Source organism: Castor canadensis, chromosome 9, assembly GCF_047511655.1.
Source record: "Castor canadensis chromosome 9, mCasCan1.hap1v2, whole genome shotgun sequence".
In the NCBI taxonomy this organism is placed as follows: Eukaryota; Metazoa; Chordata; class Mammalia; order Rodentia; family Castoridae; genus Castor; species Castor canadensis.
This window is the reverse complement of record NC_133394.1, coordinates 31,424,158-31,436,487: the sequence shown is the minus strand read 5'-3', so window position 1 is coordinate 31,436,487 and position 12,330 is coordinate 31,424,158. Positions and strand designations below refer to the sequence as shown.

Sequence of the window (12,330 nt, the reverse complement as noted above, 5' to 3'; positions counted from 1 at the left end):
GCCTGTCTTTTCAACAAATGGTGCTTGGAAAACTGGATATCTACCTACAAATGAATAAGTTGAAGAAAATCTTGATGATTTTTGATTAGGTAATGTTTCCTTATATGCTGTAATAACAAAAGCATACCATCCAAAGAAAATGTAGCTAAATGGCATAGATAAATGGGACCTCATAAAACTAAAAAGCTTCTGTTCATCAAAAGAAATGGTCTCTAAACTGAAGAGAACACCCACAGAGTGGGAGAAAATATTTGCCAATTATACATCAGACAAAGGACTGACAACCAGAATATACAGGGAACTTAAAAAACTAAATTCTCCCAAAACTAATGAACCAATAAAGAAATGGGCATGTGAACTAAACAGAACTTTCTCAAAAGAAGAAATTCAAATGGCCAGAAAACACATGAAAAAATGCTCACCATCTCTAGCAATAAAGGAAATGCAAATTAAAACCACACTAAGATTCCACCTCACCCCTGTTAGAATAGCCATCATCAGCAACACCACCACCAACAGGTGTTGGCGAGGATGCGGGGAAAAAGGAACCCTCTTACACTGTTGGTGGGAATGTAGACTAGTACAACCACTCTGGAAAAAAATTTGGAGGCTACTTAAAAAGCTGGACATTGATCTACCATTTGATCCAGCAATACCACTCTTGGGGATATACCCAAAAGACTGTTACTCCAGAGGCACCTGCACATCCATGTTTATTGCGGCACTATTCACAATAGCCAAGTTATGGAAACAGCCAAGATGCCCCAGCACTGACGAATGGATTAAGAAAATGTGGTATCTATACACAATGGAATTTTATGCAGCCATGAAGAAGAACGAAATGTTATCATTCGCTGGTAAATGGATGGAATTGGAGAACATCATTCTGAGTGAGGTTAGCCTGGCCCAAAAGACCAAAAATCGTATGTTCTCCCTCATATGTGGACATTAGATCAAGGGCAAACACAACAAGGGGATTGGACTATGAGCACATGATAAAAGCGAGAGCACACAAGGGAGGGGTGAGGATAGGTAAGACACCTAAAAAACTAGCTAGCATTTGTTGCCCTTAATGCAGAGAAACTAAAGCAGATACCTTAAAGCAACTGAGGCCAATAGGAAAAGGGGACCAGGAACTAGAGAAAAAGTTAGATTAAAAAGAATTAACCTAGAAGGTAACACCCATGCACAGGAAATCAATGTGAGTCAATGCCCTGTATAGCTATCCTTATCTCAACCAGCAAAACCCCTTGTTCCTTCCTATTATTGCTTATACTCTCTCTACAACAAAATTAGAGATAAGGGCAAAATAGTTTCTGCTGGGTATTGAGGGGGGGAGCGGGAGGGGGTGGAGTGGGTGGTAAGGGAGGGGGTGGGGGCAGGGGGGAGAAATAAACCAAGCCTTGTATGCACATATGAATAATAAAAGAAAAATGAAAAAAAAAAAAAAAAGAAAATGTAGCTAAATGGGACTTCATTAAAATTAAAACTCCCGTGTTAAAAATGATACTATCAAGATAACCCACAAAATAGGAAGTATTTGTAAATCGTCTTAAAAGGGTATAATATCTAGAATATATAAAGAATGTTTACACCCAATAATAAAAAAGAAAACCCAGCCAAGTGTGGTAGTGCACATCTGTTATCCCAGCACTTGGGAATCTGAGGCAAAAGAATTTCAAGTTCAAGGCCAGCTTGGGCTACAGAGAGAGACCCTGTTTCAAAAAATCAAAAGACCCAGTTTTAAAATGAAGAGGATTTTAGTAGACATTTCTCCAAAGCTGATAAAAATGACCAGCATGCACATGAAATGATGTCATTGTCATTAGCATTATGAAAAGGCAAGTCAAAGCTACAGTGAGACACTTTTCATACCTGGTAGAATAGTTATAATAATAAATGACAGATAATACCAAGTGTTGGTGAAGACGTGGAACCGCACACATTGCTAGAGGAAATAGAAATGTTGCAGCCTCTTTGGAATACAATTTGGCCGTTCCTCAAAAAACATAGTTACCATACAATCCAGCAGTTCTACTCCTAGGAACATACCCAAAAGGACTGAAAAAATATATTCATCAAAAAACTTATACACCACTGTTCATAGCTACAAAAAATGGAAGCAGTGCAAACATCCATCAGCTGATAAGTGGAGAAACAAAATGTCATATATACATATGATGAAATAGAATTCAGTCATCAAAACTGTGCATGGTGTGCACATCTGCAATCCCAGCTCTCAGGATGCAGAGGCAAGAGGATCATGAGTTCACAGCCAGCCTGGACTACATTTAAAACAACAACAAACCTAAGCATTCTTTGCAAGAAACCCTGGTTTTTCTGCTATGCACTGGTGGCTCACACCTGTAATCCTAGCTACTTGGGAAGCTGAGCTCGAGAAGATTATGGTTTGAGGCCAGCCCAGGCACGTAGTTCAAGAAAGCTCATCTCCAAAATAGCCAGAGCTAAATGGAATGGAGGTGTGGCTTAAGCGGTAGAGCACCTGCTTTGCAGGTGTGAATCCATGAGTTCAAACTCCAGTCTCATCAAAAGAAAGAAAGACAGAAAGAGAAAGAGAGAGATAAAGAAGGGAGGGAGGGGATGGAAGAGAATGGAAAGGAAAGGAAGAGAAAAGAAAGAAACCATAGTTTTCTTCTCCCCCCCCCCATTGAGGTCTTAGCTCCGTGGGCAGCGGGGGCAGCGGGGGTAGTGGGGGCAGTGGGGCTGGAGGTTCTTGCTGGTGTGAAATGACTGAGCACAAACTGGTGGTGGTTGGAGCAGGTGGTGTTGGGAAAAGCGCACTGACCATCTAGCTAATCCAGAACCACTTTGTGGATGAACATGATCCCGCCATAGAGGATTCTTACCGAAAGCAGGTGGTGATAGATGGTGAAACGTGTCTATTGGACATTCTGGATACAGCTGGACAAGAGGAGTACAGTGCCATGAGAGACCAGTACATGAGGACAGGCGAAGGCTTCCTCTGCGTGTTCGCCATCAACAATAGGAAATCATTTGCAGACATTAACCTCTACAGGGAACAGATCAAGCGTGTAAGAGACTCAGATGATGTACCTATGGTGCTGGTAGGAAATAAGTGTGATTTGCCAACAAGGACAGTTGACATGAAACAAGCCCATGAACTAGTGAAGAGTTACGGGATTCCTTTCATTGAAACCTCAGCCAAGACTAGACAGGGTGTTGAGGATGCATTTTACACACTGGTCAGAGAAATACGCCAGTACCGAATGAAAAAGCTCAACAGCAGTGATGACGGGACACAAGGTTGTAATGGGGTTGCCATGTGTTGTGATGTAACAAGATACTTCTGTAAAGTTCTATCATCAGAAAAGAGCCACTTTCAAGCTGCACTGATCCCCTGGTCCTGACTTCCCTGGAGGAGAAGTGTCCCTGTTGCTGTCTATATTGGAGAAGCTCTGCCACTTCCCCACCTCTCAGTAGATGAGCACACAGCATCTACTTGAGAACTTCTCAGAATAACTACCTCCTCAATTGGGTGTCTGACCAGAGAAATGCACCTCCTGTTATTCCCCAGTAGTTTTCTGCCCTGAGTTCTCCCCCTATCCCCAAAACAAACAAACCTCCACCAGCCAGGTTTTTCATCTGAAAAGCGATTCATCCTCTGAAACAGAGAACCAAACTGTAGACATGAAATTCTGTTGAAAACAGTTTCCTGAGCTCTAAGTAGCAACTGCTGGTGATTTTTTTTTTTTCTTTTTACTGTTGAACCTGGACCTATGTTAGTTTTTGGAGAAATGTCATAAATTGCTGTTTTGCCAAGAATATAATTAATATTGGTGATTGGTTTGGTCATAATATTATCAGCTATATTCTATAAATTGGTATCTGCTCTGTCTTCATAAATACAAAAGTGAATACTGACTTTTGAGTCCATCCTAGTCATCTTGACATTCATGAAATTAAATCCGATTTTCACAAAAAAAAAAAGAAAGAAACCATAGTTTCTGGCTTCGACAATGTTTGTATAGAACTTGGTGCTTGTCACCCATGTGGGCCAGCCACTCAGAACCAGTGCTTTGCCACCTCTTCCTAGTGCTCCCTGACCATCCCTGGCCACTCCCCCACCCCTCCTTAGCCACCCCTGCATCCCTCTCAGATGTGACAGAACACCACCAGGACTTAGAGGCCACCACCATCTGCCAGATCAGTCTGGAGCTTTGTGCCACCTGGGTCTACCCCCCCCATGTCTGTGTCTTACACTTTGACCTTGTGGGTGTGGCTTTGAAGAACTCTGGTGAATACTTGCTTCACTGACCTCATGAGGAGAGGGTGAAGCTGCAGAACTAGTGAGGACATGGAATCTTCCTTCAGAATATCAAAAGACCAGATCATGTCAATCCTGGGGAAGAGCATCAATCAGTTAGTACTGGAGCTGTACAAACTAGCCACTGACAAAATTGACCCCCTATGTGTGACTTCATGAGCAAGGGAAATCCATCAAAGAGTTGGGTAACCATGTCACCAACTTATGCCATATGGGGGCCCCTTTATCTGTCCTGGCAGAGGACCTATGAGAGGAACACCCCGGGAGAGAGTGATAATGAGAACTGAGCCTTAGGCTGACTTCCCTGTAACCACAGGGTGACTTCCCTGTTACAGAGGCAGTGCAGACATTCTGGGGTTCCCTCAACTTTTCTGTAACATTCACTTCAGTTATTTAATTTGTGCCATTCCTTTAAATAAAGAAACTTGGAATCCTTGACTCCTCTGTCCCCCAAAAGAAAGGAATGAATGAGCTATTAGTACATGTGGATGAACTTGGGAGGACATTCTGCTACATGAAAAAGGTACAGAAGCCACATATCGTATGAAATGTTCAGAACAGGCAAATCCATAAAGACAGGAAGTTGCCAGGGCTGTAGCCAGGAGCAGGGGATGAAAGCAACTGCTTGTGGGCATAGGCTTTAGTTTGGGGTCAGTAAAAATGTTCTGTAAATAGATAGTTGCATGGCTTTGTGAATGTACTACAAGCCACTGGATTATTCATATCAAAAGGATGCATTTTTTAGTATACAAATTGTATCTCAATTTTTAAAAATCACATTACAAAAAATGGGAACCCCAGTGGCCAAGGAAAAGCACAGGAAGTTGAGATTTTTGTTGTTTGAGTTTGACTGTTTGACTTATTTTTCTTGCCTTCCTCAGATTTTTGGGATATGTCTGGCCCAGAATTTGGTGAGTGACATCGAAGCTGTCAGGGCGAGCTGGTAGAGCCCTTCGCCAGCTGCTTTGAGACACTGGACTGACCCAGCCTTCCTGACCCTCCGCCAGCCAGGCTGAGAGCCACGCTGCACTCCCACCTAATGGAGCTGCCAAGAACTTGGTTTTTGTGGGGGGAAAAACTGGGAAATGCTGCTCACTGACAGAATTAAAAAAAAGAAAGAAAAAAACCAGTATGAAAGTCGTTGCGCCATGAATCTCTACTGTAGCCATGAACTGATGGATGGATGGATGCTCACCAAAAAGAAAAAAAGGGGGAGGGAGGGCCCCATGTGTACTTGAATTTTGGAGAATACAGTTCTGTCCTCCACCTCAGTAAGTGGCAGACTGGGAGAGGGAATTTTACACTTCATCACTTCTTGGAGGGACTGCCTTGTGTTCCGTGACCTAAAATGGGTATCTTTGGCTAAAATTCAGCCCTTTACCTGGAGGGCAGTGGTGGTTTGGCCTCCTTCCATGTACATCTCAAGAAACTGTTGCATCTCTCCTCTGAAGAAGAAGAACGCTTGCTCTTGGGTTCAGATTTTATGATTGTGTTGAACAGGTCACGTAGGCAGGCACACGTGGTCTCTGAGAAGCGGTGTTTGTACCGAACAAGGGCATTGGAGACTTCGTGATGCCATATTTGAGCAGGACTGATCTTTTTTCTAAGTAGTCTGAGCTTTACTTATCAGTGACATCCAAGGAGAAAATGAGGTTAATGAGAGGAATTAAATACCCCCCCGCCCCCACCAATTAGTGTCTGGATTCTTTGGAAACTCTGGAGTACTCTGGGTTGTGTTTTGTTTTGTTTGTTTTTTGTCTCCGAATGGTGAAGGCTATGATACAGTCCCTCTTAAATTTTGAAGTGTTTTCTTACTCAGTTCGAATATTAATTTTTTGTAGAATCTTAACCTGCATGACCTATGAATTAGAATACACCATCTCCCTCTCCCTGCCATCTTTCCTACAGGCGTTTAGAAATGTTGGTCAGCAACATTTACTCATAGGTCCATGGCCTTGGGAGATTGTAGCATGGAGTCCCAGCCTGACTGGGAAGAGACTGACTGTGCCATCGCAAATGCTCCCATGGGCTTGACTGTCTCTTCCAGTGTCAAGCTTGGTGGCTTTTTCTACACCTTCCTCTTCTTTCTATTTGAATGGAGTTGAACCTGATTCCAAAACAGTGTTGCCACAATCAAAATGCTTCAAATGGGTTTTTTCTTCTGATTGTTCTTGCAGTTTTAGTTTTGTTGAGAAAGCATAGTGTGTGGCCAGAGCCCCTTACGTCTTCCTGTGCAGCCTAGCCATCAGGGGTAACAAAGCACAAATAGTCTGGAGGGGTGTGTGGTGAAACAGAGCAATGTGACACAAGGCACAGAACCACTCCCAGGTGCTGCCGCCCCCCACTCCCCACTCCCCACTCCAGGCAGGAGGGGTGAATTTTGCTGCCACGAGCCCACCCCCGCCCCGCCGCCCAGATTTTAACCCAGCTGATGTTCCCTGGATATTGCTCTCCTGGGGAGCAGATATTAGTCTGTGGAATGTTGAGAAAACTACAAGCATATTTGACAGTGGTGACACATTTGCCAGCACCAGCTGGGCAGCCAGCTAGTATACTTAGTGGCAATTTAGCATGGTTTTCCATTTCAATCCCAGGTGCATCATGGTGGCTGATGAATGTGTCAATCTGCTTAGAGAAATTCTTTTAAGAATCTCGTCTCCACAGTTTGGGGGTGTATAGGACCCTGCATGTGTTTGTGTTTGTGTCTCTGTATAGGTAGCAGTGTTCATTCCATTCCCTGGATGTCAAGTTATCTTATTTCACACCGCAGCTGTCATGTTGTGACGTCCTTCCAACATGGAGAACACTTGAGCTCTCCAGTTGGCACTTTTGTCTTTTTATTACCTCATTTTCCAGTGAAGTCCATGTGACCAGTTGATTCACAATCAGGCAAGATCCCCACCCTTTGGCACAACCAGTAAAAAGCCAAACAGCAAGTCCAAGTGAGTTTTAAATTTTAATCACCCTTTATTTTTTACACTTGAAAGTGATTGTAATAAAGATTGTCATTAATAAACTTGGTTCTACCTTACATGGAGTTCTGTGTTCGTTACTTCTCCGTTAAAGTGAAATTCCCTGATCCAATGCATTTCTTACTCTGCTGTGCGACACAATCAGGGCTGGGCTGGAGTGCAGCTCCCTGTGCTCAAGTCCCTGGGTTCAGTGTGTGGGTCCATCCGCAGAGGATGGCACTGCCCCATCCCCAGAATTTCTAATGTGCTAGATCCAGAGTAGGGCTAGAATGTTTGCCTTTCTATCAAGGTCCCAAGGATGCTGTTGTCTGAGAAACACACACTGACTTTGAGAAGCACTGCTCTGACCACTGGGAGGGGAGAGGTTAATTCTTATGGTTGGGTAGGGAGATGTCCCCCTTGTGGTTTTGGTAAAGACTGAGGAGAGCCTGGTGAGCTCTTTGTCACTGAGGCCTCCTTCCACTGGTTACAAACCTGAGGATCATGGAACTCACCCCCCCCCCACACCACCACCACCAGGAAATGACTCTAGGAGTTATGTAGTGGGGCCCCTAAGGTGAATATTTTTTAAATTCCTTGGAACTAGGACTTGTGGACCTAGATAAATTTATACTTTTTCCTAAGAAAATAATTGCTTGCTGTCCTTTGAGGCAGGAATCTTAACCCATCTGAAATATACCAATGTGTCTTTGTGAATTATCCCTGAAGAAGAATTGTACCTTTAAGATTGACTAAAGACTTTTCAAAGATCAAATGGAAGCAAAATTTTAAGGTTCATACAGTACTATCAGACCCTGACAGTATATCCCAGTGTTTCTTATTTGCAAAACATTTTGCTTTACCTCCCTTGTTATTTGAAACAAAAGTGTTATTTTGATTTTGAGGACACTTGTCGCTGGTGGTTAGAGATGACAGGTCTACATGGGGTGATTGTCTTTTTGCTCTGTGTAATCTCTGGCCAACAGATGAGAATATTATGGCTGAGAACTAAAATGATGCTTTGCCTACAAAACTCAAAACCTGGGGGAAGTTTCTTCAACTGTGAAGATACTGAACTTTAGAGGAAGATTTTTTTTTATTTCTATTTCACTGGTTACCATAAACATTACTGCTCTCATAATATGAAAGGGTAAGGTTTTGTAAAAGGAACTGAGGGATTAGAAAGTAGAAGTTTGCATCACACAGTACTTGAAAAAGTTCTCTTTCTTCTCCCCGGGAAGAAACCCAGGCTTTTCTATCTGCCCTCTTCTTGCCACGCATCCCAGGCCTTTCTCCATCATGAGGAGTCTTACAAGTGTCTCTAGGCTTTTTCTCATTACGCAAAGCATTTGATCATTCATGCCTTGTGTTTGTGTGGGCAGCAATTGGATAATTTTGCAGTTTTGTGGAGCTTTTCTCTCAGGGTCTGTTTCCTGCTCACTTGGACAAGGGCCCTGGGAAGCCGGTGGGCTGAACAATGAGATCCTGAGCCCAGTGACCTGGGTGGCCCTCCCCAGCAGTCTTTGTCATTTGTTCCACAAAGTGCTCCTTCTCTAGGGAAATCCTGCTCAGACCTCCAAAGAAGAACCTGGAACCTCTCCATAAACACTGGAGATTTCCGGCCAGCATGCTCCAGTGGGGCCAGGGGCTCTCTGTAGGTGCTGTGAGTCCAGGAGGAAGAGGAAAGGCAGCATTTGCTTTATCATGCAGGGTCCCACTGTTGACCATCTACACAAGACAACAGGCAAGGCAGATGTTTCTGAGTCAGGAAGCAGGGAAGAGAAGCCAAACTACAAGCAGGGCCAAAGCCATCTGTACACTCACCCCAGCCTTTCTCTCTCTCTTTTTCTCTATCTCTCTCTTTCTTTTGGAGTGGTCTGCTACAAGTAGAGTTTATAAAACTCCAGTTCTCAGGGCTTTTTAAATTTGAGGAACGGACTACAGCTTCCTCTGGTGTGTTCATGTTGAGTGGCTCTCTGGTAAGCTTGCCACCAGTGAGGGGCTGCTGATTGGTCCCTTCCTGGTGTGCGTTAGTCCAAATTAATCCCCTGGTGACCAACACTGGCCAAGTGCAATTTATTCCTCCACTTCTAGGAACACCAGCTAAAGTAAATCTAAAGAAGAGCAGCCTAGTTAATGGCTTTACACTGGAAATGAACTCCGGAAAGAAACAGTAGCATGCAAACACGAGAGTGCTTCCCATGCTGTACGCCTTTGCAGAGGAGGGGTGGGGGGAGTCAAGGCCAAGGCTGTCCTTTAAATCTGAATGTGGGATTTGCCAAGCTTGTACGGGAACGTTTTAGTGGCCTGCCCTCTAGTGTCAGCCACATGAAAGCACAGCCGACTGGAGCTGGATTGTGTAGTTCTTCAGGGATGAAACGGCATGTATTCAGAGGCACTTGCGCTTTGGAGAAACCTGGAGGTATGCAGCTCCCTTGGAGCAGGGAGCTTTATTCCTTCTCCATACTCCCAAAATGGTGTGACGTGTGGAATGCTAGGGAACAGGGTGCTTTGCTATCCTTGGTATCTGTGTCCTTATCTTTCTGCTAGGATTTTATTAGGGTGAGCTTGCAGGTGTCAGGTAATTGTCAGGTGGTATCTGGGCCCTGCACTCCTGCCAAGTCTCAGATGCAGTTTCTAGAAGATGGTGGTGGTTCATCTGCCAGACAGGAAACACCAGGTCCTCTAGGTGCCAGTCACTGGAGGTAGATCTCAGCCTGGCTATCTGCCTCTCCCTCCCCAGGGCACACTCCATCCACTAGAACTAAGGGTTTGTATGACACAAGGCCCCAGGGTCCTGAGTTGCATCTCAGCTTCTTCATACAAGCCACAATTCTGAAACAACATATGCAGCATTCTTTATAGTTCCTCTGAAAACACCAATGTGTTTTCCCAGAGTTTCCTTTGATCTGAGGATTTGCAGCCTTGATTTTAAAGGCAGTGGAGATGGTGACTTATGTTTTGGGAATTTGTCATGGGTTGAGTTGTCTTCCAAAATTCTTATGTTGAAATTTAACTCCCAGGACTCTCAGAACATGACCTTGCTTGGAAATCATTGTGGATATAATTAACTCAAATGGTGTCAACCTGAGTTGGGTAGAATCCTGCTCCAGGATGATGGTGGCCTTATTAGAAGGGGCTGTGTGGCACACAGGCAGAATACCACATGAAGGAAGGCAGAGATGGGGGTAATGCACCCATAAGTCAACGAATGCTGAGGTTGCCACAAGAAGGTAGGAGAGGCAAGAAACAGATTCTCCCTCAGCCTCTAGAAGGAACCAACCCTGCCAACACCTTGACTTTGAACTTTTTGTCTCTAGAGGTGTGAGAGAGTAAGAGACTTGTTTAATTCCAGCAACCCTGGGGAACTAATAGAGTTTGATCACCTGCTGCTGATCTAGACCTACTGGAGGTCTTCGTGTTTCTTTCCTCTGGTGGGCTGACTAGACTGCATGTGCACCTGAATGGGACACAGACCATGCTCTGGGTCTGCTTTAACAGATGGAGAGCTTGTTCCCCCTCACACCAAGCAAGGATGCATGGAAGGCACTGTGAGGAAGAGGCCCTAACCAGATACCAAGTCTTTAGGTGTTTTGCCTTTGGACTCCCCAATCTCCAGAACTGTAAGCAATGTATTTCTGTTGTTTAGAAATTACCTGGTCCATGGTACTTAATTATAGCAGTGTGAATAGTCTGTTTTCTCCATCCAGTTTTTTGGTGGTACTGGGGTTTGAACTCAGGTCCTCATGCTTTCTAGGCAGGCATTCTACCGCCTGAACCACTCCACCAGACCTTTTTTGTATTGGGTTTTTTTTTTTTTTTGAAGTTTTAGCAAGGATTTATTTTAGTATAACAGGGTAAAGTATAGACAAGGGGTGGGGGAAGAAAAGAGAAAGAAACACTTCCTGTTCCCCACACAGGAAATAGTAGCAAAGACTCCTGTATTAGGCATTTTCAAGATAAAGTCTATTTCTCCGGGGCTGGCTTCAAACCACGATTCTCCTGATCTCTGCTTCCTGAGTAGCTAGGATTACAGGTGTGAGCCACTGGCGTGCATCTTCTATCCAGTTACTTTGTTCATGCAAAATATCTGGGACCTGGGAGTAGGCAGGGAGGTCACCACCTGCTGCAGTGAAGGTTCTTGTTCTTTTTCAAGGTTGAAACCAGGCCCTGGCCTGAGAGCAGTGTTTTCTCAGTCCTTGACGGGCATTAGAATCACCTGAGAGCATTAAAAACCTACGGCAGTCCTCCGGGCCCTTTTGGTAAGCTCTTGGGTCATTGTAACATGCCAGGTCTTGATTGAGGTCTTGGATGGGGCTGGAGAGTCCATGGATCTCCAGCTCCCAGATGATAGTGATTCTGTGATCTGAGAGGCAAGAACAGTCTCCTCACTTAGAGCTGTGCAGATCAGCCCTCGCTTACCCTCCTCACTGAGAGCTGAGTAGTAGACTATGGGCTTATGCATAAGGCCCTGGGTTCAATTCCCAGCATCAAAAAATAAAAACTAATACCTTATCATTGGTATGTTTTGATGACATCTTTCCTAAAGCTACTAAACTGAAATTTTCAGGCCTGGGAAGAAAATACAGGTGATTGTAAATAGGCAATATGTATATTATGCTTACAAATATGCGTTATCCTGATACAAAAGAAAAATCTCAATGCAGAAAACCAAAAGAAGAAATCCCTTGTGTTTTCAAAATCTAGACACATACACTTGTAATATATTAGCATGTTTATGTTTTTGTTTTAAGTTGTACAATAAGGACCACACTGTTTTGTGGTCTGCTTCTTTTAAATCAAGATATTTTCAATGTCAGTGAATATGATATACAATAAAAATATTTGGGTCACAAAGAATTCTATTATATAGATCAAGGGTGCTCAAAATTTGGTCCATGAACATTTTATAGTTTTTAATATGCCAAGAGGGCTCAAAGTTTAAACTAGTTCCTAATGCTAATAGGGTGTTAGTTCTCCTTTTTGTTGGCTTTCGTTCTGCATGTACTGTGGAGTTTTTCAGAGATCACGCATTGTGGTGATGTGATTACACTGACAGCTAAGGGAATGTGT

At 43.8% G+C, this 12,330-nt stretch overlaps 1 protein-coding gene, 1 non-coding gene and 1 pseudogene across 8 annotated transcripts in view; 2 read left to right on the top strand and 1 right to left on the bottom strand.

Annotated features, from left to right (window-relative positions):
- Positions 1–7,343, top strand: part of Tspan5 (tetraspanin 5) — a 168,757-nt gene extending 161,414 nt beyond the window's left edge. For all 7 annotated transcript variants that reach the window (XM_074041409.1, XM_020185417.2, XM_074041408.1 and 4 more), the window contains one exon: positions 5,188–7,343. In XM_074041409.1, the coding sequence (XP_073897510.1) occupies positions 5,188–5,253 (66 nt within the window). In that variant the 3' untranslated portion in view covers positions 5,254–7,343. The remainder of the gene's footprint in view (positions 1–5,187) is intronic.
- LOC141410847 (GTPase NRas pseudogene) lies at positions 2,748–5,174 on the top strand (annotated as a pseudogene).
- Positions 7,344–10,972: 3,629 nt separating the features above from the next.
- Trnas-aga (transfer RNA serine (anticodon AGA)) lies at positions 10,973–11,045 on the bottom strand. Its single transcript has one exon. It is a non-coding gene; the product is annotated as a tRNA-Ser (tRNA).
- Between the last annotated feature and the right edge of the window lie 1,285 nt (positions 11,046–12,330).